At 44.9% G+C, this 22150-nt stretch overlaps 1 protein-coding gene across 1 annotated transcript in view; it reads right to left on the reverse strand.

Annotated features, from left to right (window-relative positions):
- Cap-H2 (Chromosome associated protein H2) overlaps positions 1 to 21603 on the reverse strand; it is a 95894-nt gene extending 74291 nt beyond the window's left edge. Inside the window, exons 1-5 of the mRNA XM_084602226.1 lie at positions 21175 to 21603; positions 20231 to 20347; positions 7483 to 7643; positions 6638 to 6739; positions 4327 to 4382 (exon numbers count right to left, since the gene is read on the reverse strand). Of these exons, the coding sequence (XP_084458352.1) occupies positions 4327 to 4382; positions 6638 to 6739; positions 7483 to 7632 (308 nt within the window). The 5' untranslated portion in view covers positions 7633 to 7643; positions 20231 to 20347; positions 21175 to 21603. The remainder of the gene's footprint in view (positions 1 to 4326; positions 4383 to 6637; positions 6740 to 7482; positions 7644 to 20230; positions 20348 to 21174) is intronic.
- Positions 21604 to 22150: the final 547 nt, after the last annotated feature.

Consider the following 22150-nt stretch of genomic DNA (forward strand, 5'->3'; position numbering starts at 1 on the left):
CAGTCAAAACCAAAGCATGGCACTGATAACAAGCAAGGCAATAGCCATATCAGGGAGGCTACGGCGAATTTGTTTGCTCTAAGGCTTTAAGTGCAACATTCAGTTACTGTGCGTGCTTCTCGGGAAGAATTTTTCTTTAACTTTTACTGCACAGCACAAACTGCAGCTGCGGGAGTGTCGATAGTTTAGGGAAGAGCCGCTGTTTGAATCGCGGCGACGCTCCCTTTCTGGACGTCAGTCGTGTCGGGTTACATGACACGGCGGGAGTGCTGACACCGATCATTTGTTGAGTTCGGGCTCGTTGCACGTTGACACTTTTAACTTTACGACCGGCTACATGCTTCATCACGTGCTCTCCAGTCCAAAAAGCACTCGGCGCTTGTTCTGTGCAGCATTCAAGGAGGCAGCTATCATTTATGCCGAAGAAACAACTGCGCTGTGGGCCGCAAGTTCCAAGCTTCTAAACGGGTTTTGTGGGAGTGGCGGTAGCAGGGGCAGCGAGACAAAATTTTGAACTTTGATGCAAAGCGAAGAGGCTTCCAAGGGATACAGATGGTAAGCTATCCAGAGCTTGGAGGCCAAGCTTGCCGCGTATATCGCCGAAATACATGATTAGAAGTGGAGACTAATTGTACAGCCAGGCAATAAATTTTCATTGTCAAGAGCATCCCCCGCGGTATGTTTTTTTTTATTTATTTATTTTTTTTTTTCGAGACATGCGATTTAGGGGGTTGACTTACAATCGTGTAAACACGGTAACTGGCCAGTGACAACAAAGTCGTCAATGGAAGTGTATTCTGCGAGATTCACTTCGGTGGGCAGCAGGCTGACGAATGACTCAACTCTGCTGCTGGCGCTGCAGGCTCCAATTAAGCTTGTGACAGACTGCACAAATCCACAGTGCCTGGCGTGTGTGCCCACACGCGAGTCGGAATATGAATGGCACTCAGAAACGTGATGATGCACGCCTGCATCTGATCCATGTAAAGACGCATACGCTCCAGCACTTGCCTACGATACTTTTTTTTACACATTGGATAACTCCTTGATCCATAGGGTGAAGCAAGGCGGTAGTGTTAGGAGAAACACGAGCTGGACCGTCGGCACAGCAGCAGAGTTGCGGATGGATAGATGATGGCTGTAGCGATGCGCGCCTGAAACCCACTATTATTTTTTTTTGTGTGTGTGTTTGTGTGTAGAGCAGCGCCGCCTACCGTACGTTTTTGAAATAGTGGTTTCCAGCGTTTCCTGTCCTTGGGGAATGATGGCCGTAGCGATTCGTGCTTCGAAAACTAATTTCCGCGGCAGCCTCGGCCCGCCTCCAGTCCGAATTAACTGGTATGCACGTAATTTAGTGCTGAATTAACGAGAGTTTGCTGCTATAGACCTATGTACATTTTTGAAGGGATGGGGAGAGCAGGCCGAATTATCCAAGTTAACGGGGGCCGAATTAACGAGGCTCTACTGTAGAGAGACATACTTCTGGAACATTCTAGAACGTGTGTGCGATGGATGCGGTGCCCTCTACTAGTGCAGGGCGCTCGTAATAGTCATCTTCTGCGACTGCTAATGGCGCACCAACGTCCGCTCCTTCTCGGCGAAGAGCATGAGAAAGCGATGCGAACAGGACCATATAACGCTATCGAGTTGAACTCTTATAAGCATCCTCCAATCTTTTTCAAGTGCCGTTTGCTAGTATATGTGCGTGTGTGTAGAGGGGGTGGGGAGGGGGGGAGAGGAAGGTCAGTGAACTGTATGCTAATGAGTATATACCAGATCAGAGAGGAGCAAATTAAAGGATTAGTGACTAAACAAACAGGAAAGTGCATTTATGCAAACGAGAATCCACAAACTGAGCAGCAGACAGGAGCTGTTAACGACATCTCGCATTACACCCGTAATGTGGAGCTGGAGTGTCTGCCAAATTTGTTTCACAATTCTAAGCAACTCCCCACCCACCCTCCCGCCTGCTTCTTCTCTGCCCTCAACCTCTTTTCATAAAAATATTTGTCAGTATACATGTCGAAGCATCTTTTCTGTTTTGCTAGGAAAAGCGCAGAGCCAAGCTGACAAGCACACTTGCTCTCTCTATTGAGCTGGAGCAGTCGGAGTCGCACAGCAGAGCTATCTCTGGTTCCTTGTGCTGCAGGATACCGACAACATTCAAAAGATAGCGGCATAAGACACCAAAAACGTGAGCCCAGTATCAGTGCCACTCGACCGGATTACGTTTCCAGGCACACCGATGCCCTGTTTGGTGTCAGTTGGCTCACAGTCCAAATAGAAGTCGGCTTGAGTTTGAGCAGGGCTGCCTACACCTTGAACCTTGGCGTTCAAGCAAAAAGTAATCATGCTTGCCGAAGACACAGGAAATCAAAGCCACCACAGAATTCAACGTGGACCAAACCTGCGTCATTAGGTGGAGGAAGCAGTGGGACTACATTTTCAAAGCCTAACATTTGCAGCTTGTAAAAGAAGTCAGCAGGTTTGTTCACAGGGAACGATGCAGGGACTTCACTGACACAGCCACTGTAGTCCAGATCAAGGTGACAGAGATGGCAACAAAAATGCGATTTCCACATGGTGTTCGATACAAGTTGGGTCTGGGTGGAGAATACGGTGAGAAGAAAGGACTTTCAGAAGCTGGACAATAATATGTCAGAAGCCGCCAATCTATTTTTAAAAAAAACTTGGCAGTATGTGATTAAGCTTTGCAGAGAGTACAGCTATGGGCTCAACCAGATTGGCAATGCCAACGAGACGCCAGTGTTTTAGACATACCAAGAGAATGCACAGTTAATGAAGTATGAGCACGAGAAGTGAAGGTGAAGACAATAGGACAAGAGAGGCAGCTTGTCACAGTGATGCTACGCATAACAGCTAACAACTGAAAGCTTCCACCATATATCATCCTCAAAAGGAAAAAGCACTCCAAAAAACGAATGCTTCCCAAAAGATGTCCTCACAAATGTTTCAGAAAAAAGGTGGACAACAGAAGAGGTGATGTCTAACAAGATCAAGGACGTGTGGCAGTGGTGCCCAGAAGGTGGACCCCGCAGGCATGCAAACCACCACAACGAATCACTCACTACCAAGCAGCTCACGCATCATAATGAACTTGAGCAGCAGTGGCAGATTATCAGACACAAGCGGTGCGTTACACTGATCGCACTTATTTTTCATTCACATTTGTCAAAATAAAATGTAATTTCTCTCACCAGAAACCTCCCCCCCACCCCCGAGACATTGCCGAGGGGAGGGAGATATGTCATTTTAGGTTTTCTGAACCTAAGCACCCTTCACCGTTAGAGCACTGTGATGACAAAAAAAGGAAAGGGGTGCTTATATGATACTTCAAGCAATCATTTCCAGATAATCAGAAAAACCGCAACAGTAGTTGCGAAACAGAAAACGCGTTTTGCAACAGTCCTGCAGATTAAGCACTGCGGATAAACGGCAGCGATCAATGTATGAAAAAAAAAGTAAGAGCACTAATGAGTAAAAAAAAAAAAAAAAAAAACAAAACATGAATGTCAGTATAACATCGCACCAATTCCGAACAGTCGCGCTTTATATTCTTCAAACACCGTGTGCATGCCTTTTACACTGCTGCGACATTCATTAAGTATGATGGCTTTTTAGTAGGATGAAATGCAGCAAGAGAGACAAAAAGGCACATTTAATTATGCTACTTGCATCGCCGTTTTCGCTTTCAAAATGGGAGGAAACCGCACAGCCCAACAGTAAGGCAATGGGCTCAATGAAGGATTCCACCCTGCCATCTTTCAAACCTGGATCTCAACATGACCTTGAGAGCTCCACAATGTATCACTCACACAAGTGCCAACTTCTTCCCCCTGCAGCTGCTGCGACTGGAAGCAGCTTTTATATTTACACTACACATCCCATCCCTGAGACTGTAGACTATGTAACTGAAATCTGCCTGTCTTTGCTTGCGGCTGTGGCCCAGCACACTTGTCATAGATTTGCATAGTACTGACACCTCTGTCTACCTACACTGACCCCCAACCCCATAGCAGTCCTCCTTCGCCCTGTCTCAGCATGCAGGTAGCAAGTGAGGGGGCCACAGATTGACCTAACGGACTTTGTCTACGCGAATAAAGCTCTCTTCTGCACACCAAGCCACTCAAACACAGCGCCAACACTTAGAACAGAATGGAGCGCAAACAAGAGCACCAAGCATTACATGAAGCATCATCAAAAAAGACTGAAGACCGGCTTTAGTCCCTGCTACTACACAGAATAATGCCAGGGATCACCCACACAGAACAAAATTCATGGAAAGCCTTAATTGAGAAAAGATACCTGTTGCGAGCTATCTCCCCGGCCATTTTATGCACAAGGGTATGAAGGTATTCCACCTGCAATAACAAGAAGGCAAGAGATGAGACAATGCTTAGATGCCCACGGTGTTAAGATGAAGGTAGTACAACTAATTAACAATGCCTTACACTCCCTGCAGCCCTGTGCTAGCTACTGCTGGCACATTAAGAGATCACGCAGAAAAAAGTGGTCACACTAGTCACACCTGACCATTCAAATCATATCACTTCAAATCATGTGTCTGAAGACATCTCGAGAGTACATGTGACAGTGCCTTTGAAACTGCCTTTTCGTTATGCGAATTTTTGGCATTGAGAGGCTAGCAAGAAATTTGGCAAAGTGTTAAACGTCTTTACTTGGTTCGGTTTTTGGTGGACGCCTACACTTTCAACGAATAGCATACAATTAAAAGTACATATGTCATCAGCTCGAATCCTTAACACAAAGCGGCTTCCAATTTGACTAGCAGATGGACGCTAAATGGTATGAGCGCTGCAAAAGGAACGGTTGTGTCACAGTTTGATGCCAAATCACGTGCATATTTTTTCTGACGTGTCTCAAAACTAAGCTATGGTGGCGAGTTTTTGGCACTACGAGCCCTACATGCTATTGTGTAAAAAGAGCAGAAGGATTACAGCTCATTCCCCACAGTAATGTGGGTCAAATTCAGCAATAGGACAAATGTGACCTTTTATACGTTCACAGTTTCTCTCACGCGTTCTTGAAGCCGACATAGATTCACTTATTACAACAATCTAAAGAAAAAGTCAAAAGAAAAGTCAAAAATTCTTAATGAAGCTTTACAAGTTAGAAAAGTTCAGAAAAGCTCTCCAACAGTCAACATGCTTCTGCAGCACATTCTACAACAGCTGTTCATGGCAGCCAATAAGTCTTTATGCAGTTTTAAGTCCGATTTGCCTGATAGAGTATTCCATAATTTGGTTTGGTTGGTTTATGGGGTTTAACGTCCCAAAGCGACTCAGGCTATGAGAGACGCTGTAGTGGAGGACACCGGAAATTTCGACCACCTGGGATTCTTTAACGTGCACTGACATCGCATAGCACACGGGCACCTTATTTAAGTAGCAGCGCTATCGCTTGGACCAAACACATGGCGCATGCAATACACTAGTTCGTGTCGCAGCACATAGCAGGCATCCTGAAACGACGGCACAGGCATGGTGTCATGTGTTATGCCGCCGCCACAGAGCCAAAAAACATAACATAACATATACAAGGTTTGTCCCCACAGGCCATTTCTGCAAGCCAACCATGATGACGCCACAAACTTTTCTATTTCTGCGTCTCAGACTGGGCTGTATGTACTTCCACCTACTTTCAGTAAGAAATCGCAGGAACCACAATTTCCTGGACACTGGTCATAGACTCGAATTTTAGTCAAGTGACAGCTCAAATTTCTCAGCGCAATAAAGACGTCTTACACTGCCATGTGAATGTCAGCCGCACTGCAAACAGTGAACCAATCAAAATTTAGTAGCACTGATAATTGGACTGAGTTCTTCCTAAGCAACTCTTTCACACCCATACCACAGTTTTCACAGAAGCCCTACAAAAGCTAAGAAGCATTTGAATGCCTCTGAGATGTTACAGAGGGGTTGTTCCCAAATTTTTCTTCGACACGTCATCAATGCCACTGCTACAACATGATTTGCTGTGTTCACACTCAAACCACGTTTCTCCTGCAAAAGCACAGACCACAAGCCTGGCTGTGATTTGGACCCCTTTCTGGGCCACTTCTTTTTTTGTGTGTTGCCTTTGCGTACCGCAGTCAGTTATGTTTTGAAAAGCACATGCGGCCATTATGCAACCGCTTAATTACTAAGGCTGAATCAGTACAAACAGCAACCTTCAAAACAAGACTGCAGGTCATCCGGTAAGCATGCTCCAGTTGCGATTAGCCCAAATATTCTTTGTCACTACATCACTTATGACCAGGCACACTCATGAAGTGCATCCGTAATATGTTGCAGAAGACCACAAAAGGAAGTCAGAGAAGCCAGCAATTAAGAATACTAACAAATCATTACTTCCGAGAAAACCGGCCCAATCAATGTGACATTAAAGCTTGGCCAATGCACAAACATGTCAAACTTCCCTTAGCTCTAAGCACTTCAGTCACCTATAGCAAAACACTGCAGAAAAGAAAAGACTGGCTGTCACACCAGGCAGAACCGCTCAATTTATTACCAACGTCTGTTTATGACGTAGCACGCATTCTGTACAGAACCATGTTAACCCACTACACCAGACACGAAATGTTGTTTCCAATTACCTTCTTGCCGTATACGAAGGCGCTTCCTTGAATGAGGAAAGCAGCCTGCGTAAAGTTGATGGTGGCTTCGCCTTCCTGGTAGGTGATCGGAATCTGCGACAGCTGCAAAGAGAGGAGATTCGTATCACATAACTGTTCCCAATGAAGAACGGTCGTACACTTGGGTGCCCATCGATATCAGATTTTCATACCCCCTAGCTTTTGTTCCTTATTTTCACAGGCTACTTCATCAAAAACTCCCACACAATGTTCCAAAAGCAGACAACTGAAGTTAAGTTAGAAGCACGTTATGTGAGTTTTTCAGCGTTTCACACACTGTTGTATTTGGCAGATTGAACAGCAGACAGAGCCCTACCTTAATTAAAGGGACAGACTGCTGGCCTTTTTTGGCTAAGACACTTTTGTGGTGATTGTAAGCAAAACTCTTTACCATACCGTAATCTCATTTTCTCAACGGAAGATGGTGGCTGCAAACTCTAACACAATATAGAGTTAGCATAGTAACTCAATGCAACTCTATGAGCACGAGGACTGCCCCACTGTGCATGTGACATGCAGTGACTATACAGAGCATGACACAAACCAAGATACACGATTTTGTTAAAGTTATAACTGAAAACACTAAGGTGGATTTAATGAAACTAATAATAGCATAAAACTGACTGTCTTTATCAAGAGTAGCAGCAACAGTTTTTGCTGGTAGCAACGTTGCCGATGGCAAAGCCGGTGGCGACTGTGTGAATTCTTTATCAACAGCAATTTAAGAGAAGATCAAGCAAGATTAAGCAATAACAGCAGCTGTAATTTAATGCACAGCCATCACTGCACTGACACTGTGGACTCACCTCCCCAAGGTACTGGTCAAGGTAGGCGGCAATGTCAACTTCAAAGTTCTTTGTCAGGTCACGGATAGGTGTGAGCAGGTTGGCATACCGCTGCTCGATCTCCCGGTCCTGAGCACGGTACCGCTGAGATGAGCCGCCCAACCCGTCCATCTTTGGATGTTCTGCATTGTTTGCAGCAGTGAACAAGACAGAAATATGAATTTGTGGGCCCTGCTTGTATATAATGTTTTGAATATGCAGCTACAATGCACGGTGCATTTATAGCACACAGTTTACAATAAATATAATGCGAGCGGCAAATGCATGCAAAAGAAGCCAATAGTCATAAAAACCACTCACTAAGCTGCCACTATCCCTGTATGTTCAATGTGCCATTTGCAGTGCAGCAATACGTCGTTATTTCAACCTCCGTTAATTTGAAAACACCGGCAATTTGGATGGGTGGGGTGCTCCCGTTGGACACCCATGAATGTCCATGGCTTCGAACAGTCATTATTTAGGGCTCTCCTGTGTTTGCACGGGTTATTATGAACATGCTCTGGAAAGGGAGCCATCTCGAGGTGCGACTCATCCTAGTATCAGCAATCATCCTAATATCCTCCTCAAGGCTTCGTTGCATGGTGCATTGTTGCCTGCTCACCTCTCATGTGTGCACCAACCACCAAGTGCAACGATGAGCGGAGGGCCCTTGTCACTGGAAGGTAAAATAGCCCTAACACATAGCATTTACGTCATCTTCCCAAGCTTTTTGCCAGGCCATGGCAACAGCATGTTGTACGCCATTTCAGATGCTGACTGGCAGGTCACCAGTCCCCCCCACCTCCCGTCTGTTTATTTTACACCACGTTTAAAAGAAACCCTCCGCAAGTTGTACCGAACACAAGGTCACAGATGCCCTCATCATTACGAGGCAGTTCTGCATAGACTCTTTTGCCAGCATGCACACACTAAAGCGCTTGACAAAACAGTGAGAAATCACCACTGCCACCTAGTTTTCATCCCAAAGCGGACAATTCTCTAGTCCCTTATAAAATAAATTTACGACACAAGTTATTTGCAGCAGTTTTCCGCGGGGGAGTAGAGGTCACTCGATAATTCATCTCTGCATAATTAAGACTTGTTTTTTCTGGCTTCTAAAGCCCAAATAAATGATGTTTCATTTCATTACAGGACATTCCATGTTTCCCACTGTAACTACTGTTAACACTCTCAAAAGTAGAAGCCTGGACAGCAACTGCAGCTGTGGCTGAGTTGACACATTTTTGAACGTGCTTTCTTACACTACTCTACTAATTTCCCACTTAGATTGACAACATCATAGAAAAAAAGCAACAAAACTATCCTATGTTTCTCTTAGTTTCTATGAGCGTACAAGTCTTTTACACACATACTGTTGCAGACCTCTCATTGACCTGCCCTTGTATCCTCTACAACCTCCTGTGACATAGACATCAAAGCTATGAGACACGGTTACTTAATATATCAGACGACAAATATTTCTGCAATGGTCAATCAGTGAGGAATGCCAAAATTATGGCCCCTCATAACAGATGCTTAAACAGGAGAAAGATTTGCGAGCCTATGTGACACACAAAAAAGACAAGGTAAAACAAGAGAGGCATCTGCACACTCAAGAATGAACACACTGGCCCAAGTAATTATCTGAATGTATGTGACAAATGCGTCAACTTGGTCAGCACCCTCAGTAATGTCATAGTCAGCCAAGCCAATGTTATGTGTATCTTCAGTTTCAGTTTAGTCGTTCAGTCGTGTCCGACTCTTCGTGACCCCATGGACCATGTCACGCCACGCTTTCCGGTCTCTCACTATCTTCCTAACATCACATAACTTCATCTGCAGTGCCTCGAGGATGCCATCTAACCAACGCGTTCGCTGCCTACCCCTTCTCCGGCGACCCTCAACATTTCCCAACATCAAATCTTTCTCCAGCGACTCCTCTCTTCTCATCAGATGACCAAAGTAGCTGAGCTTTAACTTTAAAATTTGACCCTCCAATGAGCAGTCAGGGTTTATGGTCGACAATATCGACTGATTTGATCTTCTGGCAGTCCAAGGAACTCTCAAGAGTCTTCGCCAGCACCACAATTCAAACGCGTCAATTCTTTGGCGGTCAGCCTTTTTCAGTCCAATTCTCGCATCCATACATCACAACTAGAAAGACCATAGCACGAGTTATACGGATCTTGGTTGGCAGACTAATGTCTCTGCTCTTTACTAGGCGGTCAAGGCTAACCATTGCTCTCTTTCCTAGAAGCAGGCGTCTCCTAATTTCATGGCTGCAGTTCCCTTCCGAGGTAATCTTGGAGCCCAAGAACAGAAAATCTGTCACAGCTTCCACTTCTTGTCCATTGATGCTCCAGGACTTGATAGGGCAAGACGCCATGATCTTTGTCTTTTTAATGTTCAGTTTAAGCCCAAACTTCTCACTCTCTTCTTGTACGCGGATCAGAAGTCTCTTGAGTTCCACTTCACTTTCTGCCATTAAAGTGGTATCATCAGCATATCTAAGGTTGTTGATACGTTTTCCAGCAATCTTCACTCCAGCTGAAGACTCGTCCAGACCGGCCTTCCTCATGATGCACTCTGCATATAGGTTAAATAGGCAGGGCGACAGTATGCAGCCTTGCCTCACTCCTTTCTCGATCGGAAACCAATCAGTAAGACCATGCCCAGTTCTGACTGTGGCCTCTTGCCCTTCATACAGGTTCCTGAGGAGACAGATGAGGTAAATTGGAACTCCCATCTCTTGGAGAGCTTGCCACAATCTGCTGTGATCTACGCAGTCAAACGCTTTCGCATAATCAATAAAGCAGAAGTAGATGGGTTTCTGGAACTCTCTTGCTTTTTCCATGATCCAGCGAAGGTTAGCAATTTGGTCTCTAGTTCCTCTGCCCTTGCGAAACCCAGCTTGCACGTCCGGAAGCTCCCGATCCACATACTGCTGTAGCCTACCTTGGAGGATTTTCAACATCACCTTGCTAGCATGCGAAATAAGCGCGATCGTGTGGTAGTTGGAACAATCTTTGGCACTGCCTTTCTTTGGAATGGGGATATAAACTGACCTCCTCCAATCCTGTGGCCACTGCAGGGTTGTCCAAATCTTCTGACATAATGTATGCAGAATGTTAACAGCGTCATGGTTGAGGTTTTGAAGCAACTCAGCTGGAATGCCATCAATTCCGCTAGCTTTGTTCTTAGCAAGGCTGGCTAAGGCCCATTCAACTTCACTCTTCAGGATGCCCGGCTCGAGTTCAGCAATCACAACCGTCTTATGTTGGGTTTGCACATTCGGGTCCTTCTTGTACAGTTCTTCTGTGTATTCCTGCCACCTCTTCTTTATCTCTGAGGCTTCGGTGAGGTCCTTGCCTTGTTTGTCCTTTATCACGCCCAGCTTAGCACAGAAGCTTCCTTTGATATCTTTGATTGTCTTATACAGAGCTCCAGTGTTCCTTAATTGGCTGTTGTCCTCAACTGCTTGGCACTGTATGTTCAGGAAGGCATTCTTATCTCTCCTTGCTATTTTCTGAAAATCCGCATTGAGAACCTTGTATCTTTCTCTTTCCCCCATAACTTTTGCCATCCTCCTTTCCTCAGCTATTTTTGCAAAGCCTCTTCAGATAACCAGTTTGCTTTCTTGCATTTCCTTAGTAGCAACTTCTTGTATTATATCACGAACATCAGTCCACATCTCTTTGGGCTCTCTCTCTTCCAGATCTAATTCTTGAAATCGATTCCTCACTTCCACAGCATATTCTAATGGAATTTGATCCAGATCATACCTGAAAGTCCTTCTAGTTTTCTGCGTTTTCCTCAATCGAAGCTTAATTTTGGCAACAAGAAGCTGATGATTGGTGCCACATTCGGCCCCAGGCCTTGTTTTTACTGCTTGTATAGCGCTTCTCCATCTCTGCCGGCAAAGAATATAATCGATCTGATTCCTGTACAGACTGTCCGGTGAAGTCTATGTGTACAGGCGCCTCTTGGGCTGTTGAAAATGAGTATTCGCTATGGTCAGGTTGTTTTCTTGACAAAACTCTACTAGCCTCTGCCCAGCTTCATTTGGCTCGCCAAGACCGAACTTGCCTATAATTCCGGATATTTCTTCACTCCCGACCTTAGCATTCCAGTCTCCTATGAGAAAAGCGACGTCTGATGATGGGGTGCGGTCTAAAAGGCATTGTAGGTCCGCATAAAATCTCTCAACATCAGCTTCTTCAGCAGCAGTGGTCGGTGCATAGACTTGGATAACTGTTATGTTGAAAGGCTGACCTTGGATCCGAAGTGAAATCATTCGGTCGTTTTTGGGGTTGTACCCTAGCACTGCTTTGCCCATTCTTCTGTTTACTATGAGAGCGACCCCATTCCTTCTCTTGGATTCGTGCCCACAAAAAAAGACATAATGGTCGCCGGAGTTAAATTCTCCCATTCCGGTCCACTTGAGCTCGCTGATACCCAAGATATCAATGTTCAATCTGTCCATTTCTCGCTTGACGACATCCAGTTTACCTTGCGTCATAGATCTTACATTCCATGTTGCTATGTGATATATCTTCTTGCAACATCGGACTTTCCGGTCGCTTCCCGACACATCCACAACTGAGCGTCCTTTTGGCTTTAGCCCAGCCGCTTCATTCGTCCTGGAGCTACTAGGAATCGCCCTTTGTTCATCCCCAGTAACATGTGGGACGCCTTCCAACCTGGGGGGGCTCATCTTCCGGCGCCATATAATTAATGGTACTGTGACTGGCCATAGGGTTTTCTTGGCAGGAAATACTGGAGTGGGTTGCCATTACCTTCTCCAGTGAATTACACTTTGTCAGAACTCTCTGCCGTGACCTGTCTATCTTGGGTGGCCTGAGGTTCAATTGGTGAATTTTCCCAGTTTTGGATATCTCGAAGGGCACAGTTTGAATTAAAAATAATGGTACTTACAGTATTAGCGTGTTGCTAGTGCTCCTATAAAATTTTGAAAGCCACAACAAGGGATGAAAAATAAGAAAATGAGAAGCTCTATGTGAATATGAATACTACATAGGACATAAAAAAAGAATGTGAGCCCAAAGACTCCAAATATGGCACATAAAAACAGCGGAGGAGGTGCCTTATGTATGTTTCTTCATTTACTGTGACAAAAACAAAAAGGTTCCCTTAAATAAGGCACACTTAATGCACCATTTAGAAAGCAGCAATAAGGCATCTTGCAAAATATTTCGCATTTTGTTTGGTATTCAGTGCTATTCCCTACCCAAAAACCAGAATTGATAACCACGAAGTAGAGTAGACAAGCAAGCCTAGGCTGACACCAAGACAGCAGTTCCATGCTAACAATATAAGAGCCATGTAAACTTGGCAGCATAGACTGTAGCATCAACAAGAGACTATATGTTTACTCAGTGTAGTTATACATTAGCAATTTTATCAACCTGCTGCCGTGACACAGCAGTTATAGCATTCATAATCTGATGGAATGCTGCAGCGCAGGACAGTAGTGAGAGCAAAGCGAAAGCACTGCACACTACTGGTGCAGCAAGGATGCCGCCCACAAGTGCGCCCGGTGTCAGCGTGCATGCAACACAGCAGTGGTGAAGCACCAATGGAAGCTAAAGTGCTGCTTGGACACGGTTGCAGCTCTGCACATGCTAAATGTAGGCTCTCGCAATACAGACATCAGGTGAGACATTTACCACGACCTGGCATCTGTGCCATAAAATTTGCCGCAGTTGCAAAGCAACGGCCGGGTTCCCATTGCGTGGTTAATATGGCAGCCTGGACAGGACTGGCTCACGAAGATGTAGCAGCCATGAAAACTCACTTTGATAAGATTCATTAGCATGCACAAAAGAGCGTTACTTTTCTGCAGCATGCTACATGATAATGTTTTTGCCTATGTAAAAAAAATGACAGAGACATTATCGCTCGTTTCTGAATCCTTCATTGTTGGTTGGTTGGTTTGTGGGGTTTAACGTCCCAAAGCGACTCAGGCTATGAGAGACGCCATAGTGGAGGACTCCGGAAATTTCGACCACCTGAGGTTCTTTAACGTGCACTGACATCGCACAGCACACGGACGCCACTCCGTTTCGCCTCCAACGAAACGCAGCCGCCGAGGCCGGGATTCGATCCCGCTTCCTTGGGCACAGTAGTCGAGCGCCGAAACCACTGCGCCACCCCGGCGGGGCGAATCCTTCATTGTACAGCAGCATTATCCTATCAGGTGACTTAAACCATGCGGGATATCCTGCTGCCATTGACAGTTCTTTCCAGTGAAGGTTTCAAGCATGAGATGGTCATTGTCATGTGGTCAGCGAACTGGACACTCCCATGCCACCTCCCAAAGGTCCGCAAGTGATTTTTCGAGGCGGCTTCAAACGGGAGTACAAGGGTCCCCCGTATGTTTAATGCCCATGTCGCCCTCCAATATGAAAGGAGCTGCCAGTGTTGGTAGCTCCTTCCAACTGCCGACTGGTCTCGCGATATCACACAACAAAACCACACTCCTGGTGACTCCTTGAGTGAAAGAAAAATGCGTGCGAGTGAGCGCTTTTACCTCCGACTTATTGGTGTCCAGCCGTGTCACCTGCCAACTACCATCTTCCGGAGGCATGCTCGCAACTTTTCGAGGCTGAAATGCTTCGAAAAGTTAATACCAATGCTAATGGGCATTTTTTTTTTATTTTTATTTTTTTTTTTTTTCAATTTGAGGTTACTAACATTCTCCCGCTGAAAGCCTGCCTCTTGGAGGCATGCTCGTGAATTTTTAGATGCGGGGCTTCAAATGAAGAATGCCGACAGACAATTTTTTCGAAGGCGAAATGCGAGGCTGCATTAAGAAATATATAACAAGAAAAAGCCAACAGCTACCGTCATGAAAGAAAGCCTAGGAGACTTTTTTTGTGCGTGCACAAATTTACGTGAAGTAATCGGGCAATTATGGAGATAACTGATTAGAAAGTAGAAGATAAGAGAACCACCTGCCGCCAGCAAGATTGAAACCTACGACCTCGAGTTTTATGCCCATTGCTCTACCAACTGAGCTAAAGTGACAGCTACTCATTCTTCTATTTTTAGGGGGAACGTTGTGTGTAACCCATCCTTGAGAGTGTTCGCAAGCACCCCCTCCTCCACAGCGACATCGATCAGTTAACACTGAGGGAAAACAAAGAGCACGAGATTGTTCTGCACAGTACAGTAAGCAGTGTTAAGTACCAGCAGCCTTCAGCAGAAACAAATAAAGATCACAAGGGTTTGTGGCAATACCTCCATAATTAACATAAGCACTGCCTGGCTAATGCTTGACGTCACTGCCTAAACCTTATAGTATGATTTTCTTTCTGGACTTAAGCAAAAAGAAAGCTATGGAAGAGAGTGAAAGACACTGCTAAACTATAGACATAGGCTATAAATATGTTTGTTTCCATATTTAGGTATGATTACCACAAACCCTTCACTTAAATAGCTATCACTAGAAAGTGCACAAGGTAGTACACTACTAGAGTCATTCATGAATGCTTAGTAAGCAACACAAGCCAAGGTTTCCAAAATTTCCTCAAAACGACACCAAATTTCTGAGTTCGAGTTTTATCCTTTGTAATAATGCTTAAGACACCGCCTACGACCACTGAATAATTTATAATCGATTTTCTTTCCTCAACTGTTTCGGTTTCAACAGTTGGTGTAGGAAGCTATCACCACTACATTTTGTTATTTGTATGCACTGCAATGACAAGCAGGCATCTCATGCCTACCATACGTTTAAAACTCCCCCCCCCCCCCTCCCCCCTTCCCCCTATGCTTCTCCTTATCGCTCCATCTAGTGCCGTGCCAAGATAACAGTACCGAACAAATAAATGATTAAGTGTCACTGGGCACAAGAGGCAGATTATACAGATTAGACATTAGCTATACCAGGTAAATTCTTCAGCTGTACAACCTTTCAGTGTTTCCAGCTCATGTCAATTCAGTGAGCAGTATGGAATGGAAACTAATGCTGCCCCATGCAAAGCTCTATACAGCTGCTGGGTCTCTCCTTTTACTGGTACCATTGCACAAGTGTGCTGTGTCTGGTATAGAGGACAACACCTGGCCCCCGATACACCGCCTGTCTGTTGCTGGCTCAACTGACACGGCTAGGAAAATCGTATGTCAACTAACTGCCAGGGCTGGACACAATCCCACAGCTGCTCTTCATTGCACTGCCACAAAGTAATATAACACCACACGCCACTCTTCTACTTCCACAATGCCCAGTGTGGCTAAATATTAGCTAAATTGTACGAGCAGTTCCACATGTTAATTGAAAAACATGCATTATAATTTTTTATATAAATTGTCTCTAAGCTGTCTCCTTAGAGTTAGCATTCAACTAAAACCTTTGAACCGTGCCCCGGAAAATAGCCTTGACTGAGATTCAAATGGTTTCGGCAGCACTAACCAAAATGTGAAGATTTTAACTAGAAGTCTAGTGAACACACACTTTCCACGTAAAAATCGGCAGTTAGGAATCAAGCGGTCTCAGCTAGTACCAATTAATGCAGGATGTGCTGAAAGCAGATGCAAACAATATTTCCAGTTAAAGAGGCTGAGAGCACTGCAGTCTCGCCTGCGACCAATTGGCCTTGACAATGACAAAAAGCACTCCCACATCAATAACAGTGCTACCTTGAACTCACAACACTGTCCTCAGTCAGTTGCAATTCAAAAATAAGATAATAGTCCCCCAAGATGGCATTTGCTCCAAACCACAGCTTTTTTTCATAAAGCATTCGCTAATGCTAAATAATAGTAACAGGAACTATCATGAGTGCACTAAACACCAGCATTTTTCATACCAACTCGCCCCTTATATAATCCCCGTTTGAGGCAAATTGCACTATATGGGACCAAAGGACAGCTAGGCACTGCATTTCCAGCTGGAACTAACACACCAAAGTCATTCTCAGTCATATAAGGTTTTCCAGCCCATCGCTTGAAATAGAACCATTCAGTGCTGCGTGCAATAATCTCAGCAGGGAAAAGTTCTAGCACGTGCTCGTCAGAAACCATAGTTACTGGAATTTTTTTGCTGTACAGGCACTGTGGCCAAAATTTCTCCCTAGGGGTTTTCACCACATACTGCGCTGAGCATGTGTTTAAAATTTCACACCCTTCCGAAGAGACTCACGGTGCTGCCATCTTCTAAAGTGTACAAGAAGTATTGAAAAATTGTTCTTGCATAGGAAAAGAAAACTGACCATAACTATCTGTCGCGCTGCGCACTGTTTGCGGCAGCGCGCCCTCATGGTTTCGGTTTCCCCGCGCGATTGCAGCAAAAGCGCGAAATTTTATCTCTAGCTTTGTTGTGATGCTATTAGGAGCCTGTGAAGACCTTCTAGGACTTGCAAGAAATGTTGCAGAATTGTTTACCATTCTGCAGTAAAAAAAAAAAAATATTAAGAAAATAAAAAATAAAACTCATTGTGACTTTTGGTGCGATGTGTGGATAGCTCTCTAGTTGATCCCTATCCTTGTTGGGACGATAGCGGAGGCCCGTGAAGGCTGATTTTTATATTTGCTGGTGCTCTCTCAGCTTATTGACACTTACAGGGTGTTATTGCTCTTAGTTTCAGTGATGCTATGACTGTAATACTCTCCCAATACATTTTTTGCCTATTTATCCGGACTTTCACAATATAGCTTGTTTAAAATCAGCAATCAGAAAAAATTTGACAGTGGGGGTAAATTCTTTCAGAAAATTTTCGACAAACAGTTAATTTTGAGTTTTGTTTTTTTTTGCTCTCGTCAACGGGATATTACTTTTTAAAAAAGACCACTGCTGGATAATGTATTAAACTGCAGGCACCCTTTTCTGCCTAGAATGTGAATATACTGGCTGATAAAACGATACATATTTCAAGCAAAGTAGTGGCTAACTATTCAGAATCCAATTTCCAGTATTTAAAAACGTGACCAATGCTAAGTGTTCTTGCAACTGGAACCGATCCTGGAACAAGCTCCTCTGGGACTTATTCTAGATGGGGACTACCCTCTTGGAACCCATTCAGACGTCGATTGAACCACTGAACACGATTTTAATGAGGAAACCTATTATAAGCGAGACAAGTTTGATGTTTTCATTTGTAAGCTGCCCGTTTCCTGACCACAGGGAAATATTTGATAGTCCTTTGAGCACTACTGCAGTTGTCATTCTTAGTCTTCCAGTCTAATGCCAAAATTGTTTTTACAGCCGAAAGGTTGCCACTAAACTATATGGGCACCGTGCAGAAACCCAGGGGGCAGCACTCGCAGCGAACAGGCAGCGCCAAGAGTGGGCGCCGGAGGATTTTTTCAGGGACAGGTGGGGCCATCTGGGCAGGTCGCGCGCTTGAAAGAGGCGGCCGTGGGAATGAAATTGAGGTCTGCGCAGCGAAATGGTGGCACTTTCGGCCAACTGGAGTACTGGAGTGATGTAGCGAGGCATGAACAATGCGGGAGCCACACGACACAAGACGGAGAGACACTGACGAGCCCTAGCTACCTGCTGGGCGATTATTTCTAGGCTGGAAACACGAGAAACACAAGACAAGAGAAGGAGAAGCGCACGTAACTGGGAAAGGCCGCGCAAAATGCGGGGGGGGATACAGAAACATGGTGAAAATGTAGAATACAAAAATACAAAAAAAAAAAAACATTCGTGGCGAAAACTCTTTCTTCCACGTGTGGTACAGCTGCTTCACATAAAGCCAGCCTCGAACGCTCCAAACGGGACTGGCTGAGAACAAAATACGGAAAAGTAAACCTGTAGGGAATTGAGTGGCGAAAAAGGATAAAAAGAATATGGGAGAAGAATGGGTGAGGAATGAGTGAAGCTGGAGACGAAACGGAGAAAAAAGCCTAAAAAAATAATAAACAATGCGAAAAGCCTGAAAGCTCAAGAACGATTACCGGGCCTTGACAATGCCGCAAGTACTTATATTATGCAGAAGACTTTTGAAAAGTTTTAGCTGTCTTTCTGGTGAGGCACTTGCCACTTTTCTCAACGATGAAGGAAAGGATGGCAGATTCACACTGATCGCTCTGTCCACGCGGTGCTCGCACAAGTGGTCACTGATACAGCAACGCAGCTATGACAACAGGAAACTCCATTACAGCATGACACAACAAGCGATTTACGGTTTCTAATACACATACATGTTTTCTTCTCTGCCAGGCATGTAGGGATTGTAGCATGCCTACTTTTCTCTTTCATTGAAAGAACGTCCTACCTCAAATCCAGACTTGAATGCTAGGTTGTTGTTTTTTTTCTTTTTTGTAATGATACTTATAGCCTATTTAATCATACTTTCAAGTCTTCTGCCTCAAAATTAAGTTAAGATGGTGGCAGCTAGCCACTCGACCACTTGTTTGGAGCAGGATGAAGTGTAATGAATGCAAGATCTGTTCAGAGCGTCCCCGAATAAGTAAAAAAAAAAAATTAATCATTCATCATTCTAGGTTCAACCGCTCGGTAGACATCGAAATGTCCCTAACGCAACTATACGAATAAAGTGTATGGAATGGCAGACATGGCTTTATGAATCACATTAACAGAGGAGGGTAAAGCAGACAGCTGGTACTTCGACATCCATGCGGATAGTGCTGATGCCAGAGTTTTCCAATTTCTTTTTCCTTTTCCTTTTTTTTCCCCCTTTGATGAGTTTAGAAGCCTGCTAACACAGGTGAAGGTAGTATGTGCTCTTTTGGGAAAAACACTTCGCGGAAAATCTGGCCGCAGCAAATCCGGGCATGATTGTCAGCTCACTGCTCGTTGGACGGCAGCGATCCAAACTTAGCATTGCTTCGCTTCGTCAAGCCTATTTGGGGACGTGAAAAATATTTTATCAGGCCAGTGAAAATGTGTGCAACCCAGCAACTGCAACCTAGCAATTCATTTGTGACCATAGAATGCCACGAATAGAAAGAACGAACGGCGAATGCAACCCATGCACAGCAGATCCGCCGCGTATCCGCGGCGCGGCTGGGCGCACTCGTCCCCACAAGAATCGAGGGGTGCACGCATCGTGGCACAAGTTACTCCTGCACGGTGCCTATAAACCAGTGTGCGAAGGCGTGTTCAGAAGCCATTCATTGGGACCTAACGATTGCCATAAGTTTTCCCAATTTCAATGTGGACGCACATCAGATGTGCATTCAATGAAAACAGGCACAGCAATCACTGAAAACGTTGCAACACAAAAGAAGAAATGTAGGGCTTTTTCAGCAATGCAAGAGAAACAGACTTTTGAACAGAAAAGCAGCCAAACACTTTTTTAAAGGCTTTAAAAAGGCACCAAACAACTCAATAACGGTAAAATTGAAGCAGTGGTTCTAGCTGCTGTGCAAAGCTTCTGCAAACGGTTAATTTCATGACAGCAGTCGGCTTCTCGCCACACCCAAAAATACCTTTTGCAAAATTTGAAGAACAAGTTGTAGCATACAGTTTGAAGCTCTGGGTGAAAGTAATAGCGACATTGCCATTGACAGTGCGACAAGTCCAACCGCTTAGAATTACACGCTATTCGAAGCACAGTAGTGGGCATGCATATTAATGACAGTTTATGCTTTATTTGCTTAGATGACGGAATCCAGGCGGTAAGGAACGTGCCAATACAGCCTTTTAAAGGCCTACCTGTCTCAAAATCAAGGGCATTAACTAGTTACTTCGCGCAAAGGAACGCATTACAAAGTTGCATATAAAATCATGAAGTCATACCTGCTCGCTGCTGTCTGGAACACGGTTGTGTTTTACGTGATTTCCGTGACCTTGCCGTCCAAAGCCAAGTTGCAGCCAGCGACAGCACCCTACTTTACTAACATTGCCAGCAGAGACCTGCGAAGCATAAACAAATTAAAAATCACTCTATTGGTCGTTAAAAGTTACAGCAACTATTTTAACGGCGCACAAGAGCCGAACGCGCAACTAGACACTACAGCAACTACAGCACACTGCAACTTGACAGCACATGGGCATGCGACGATTGCCTAGATAATCACAAGCGCTCGCCGAACAATGCAGCTCACGTTATACGGTTTAATAAGCAAACCAAGCGTGCCTCTCATTCGGTATTTAGGAAGCCTAGAATCCACAGAGCATGCGTGAAAGTGAGTACAAGTTCGCAAAGTTTGGGTAAACCACTGAGATCGGCAAAATAGGGTAGATGTCAGCGACTTTGAGAGCTCTACTGGCTGCAAGCATAGCTGTTCCAGAACTTCTACAGCAACAAATATTCGGCTACAAGGACCATCAAACCACAGTGCCCCGTCCGTAAACAACGCGGCAAAAAGCAGATAGCGCCCACATCACCGTACCAAAGCATTGGTTGCCACTTCCAGCGTCCCGTCAATGTAGCTCATTTTCGAACCAAAAAGTCTGTCCGAGCCAGTATTCAAGCAGCCAGCAAAATAAGAAAACACGCTGCCGCAGAGCTGCCTCGGCAGTGCGGAAGAGTTTGCAGACAAGACATGCAAACTATGCATTCAACATCGTGTCGAGGCCATTTTGAACAAGCTCCGCGCCAACGGCCTTTTTGCGCGCGTCGCTGCACGAACCACTTAGCGCGGAATGACCTGACACAGTGAAAGAAAGTGTTACGAGCGCAAAGCACGTCACATATTCAAAATGAGACCGAGGAACGGTTCTTGGGAGCAAATACTTACCCGCAACAACCTCTGCAAAGGCAGTCATTGTGCTACGATCCATGCGAAACCAGGAGACCGACATCGGCATCAACGGCTCATAGTTGTTCATTGGCATCTTTTTGTTTGCACTTGCTGTGTCTCATACGTAACTCTACACACTACACACACCAAGCACACACTTCATGTCTGCTGCGCTTGGACACTGCAAAAATGTTGAGATTTAAATGAGTCAGCAACATCCATTGGACTTTATCTGACTGTATTTAATTAAAATAGTTGTAACATTTGAGGGTGAATTATAGCAATGCAGGAGTTTCCATGTATATTTCTGTTCTCCCAGATTAATTGAAATGACCTTATTTCACAAGTAGATCATACTGACGTAGTTAAAATAAAAGACTGTAGCTGATTCTATCAATTGTACCGGTCATTTAATTGGCCATTAATTCAATTCGTGTCGCTCGGCAGCACACAAATAAAAAGCTGGCACCCGTGTTGCCCGTGTTCTGTGCGATATATATACATCATCATCATCATCATCATCATCAGCCTGACTATGGGTGCGTTCCAATACCCCCTCGTAGACGTCTACTTAGACGGCTACGCGAGCAGCCGCCATCTTGGGACGCGTTCCAATTCTCGCGAAGCAGTCTCGCGAAGACGGCTTCGCCGAAGTCAACATCGATGCAGACTACTTTGCTGTCTAAACATGGCGGACAGAGCGCGGTTCGTGCTGAGCGAGTCGTGCGTGCGGTGATTGCAGTAGCTGTACGGTGGTCGTGCTCTTTGCGAACGCCGGAGTATGCATATGAGCGATCGTTCAAACGTGAGTTGTTACGTCAATGTATGCGCTAGCTAGAGGCTAATTTAGCTGTCTTTATGGTCGTGAGATTCATAGCACTGCAGATTTTTGTACCGCGCTCTGAGAGGAAAGCGTGCGTTGGATGCTGTTGGTCTTCTTTTTTAACTTGACGAGTTTCTTCAGTCTTGATGT

Source organism: Amblyomma maculatum, chromosome 4 (genome assembly GCF_055883805.1).
Source record: "Amblyomma maculatum isolate TAMU_Amacu chromosome 4, ASM5588380v1, whole genome shotgun sequence".
NCBI lineage: Eukaryota > Metazoa > Arthropoda > Arachnida > Ixodida > Ixodidae > Amblyomma > Amblyomma maculatum.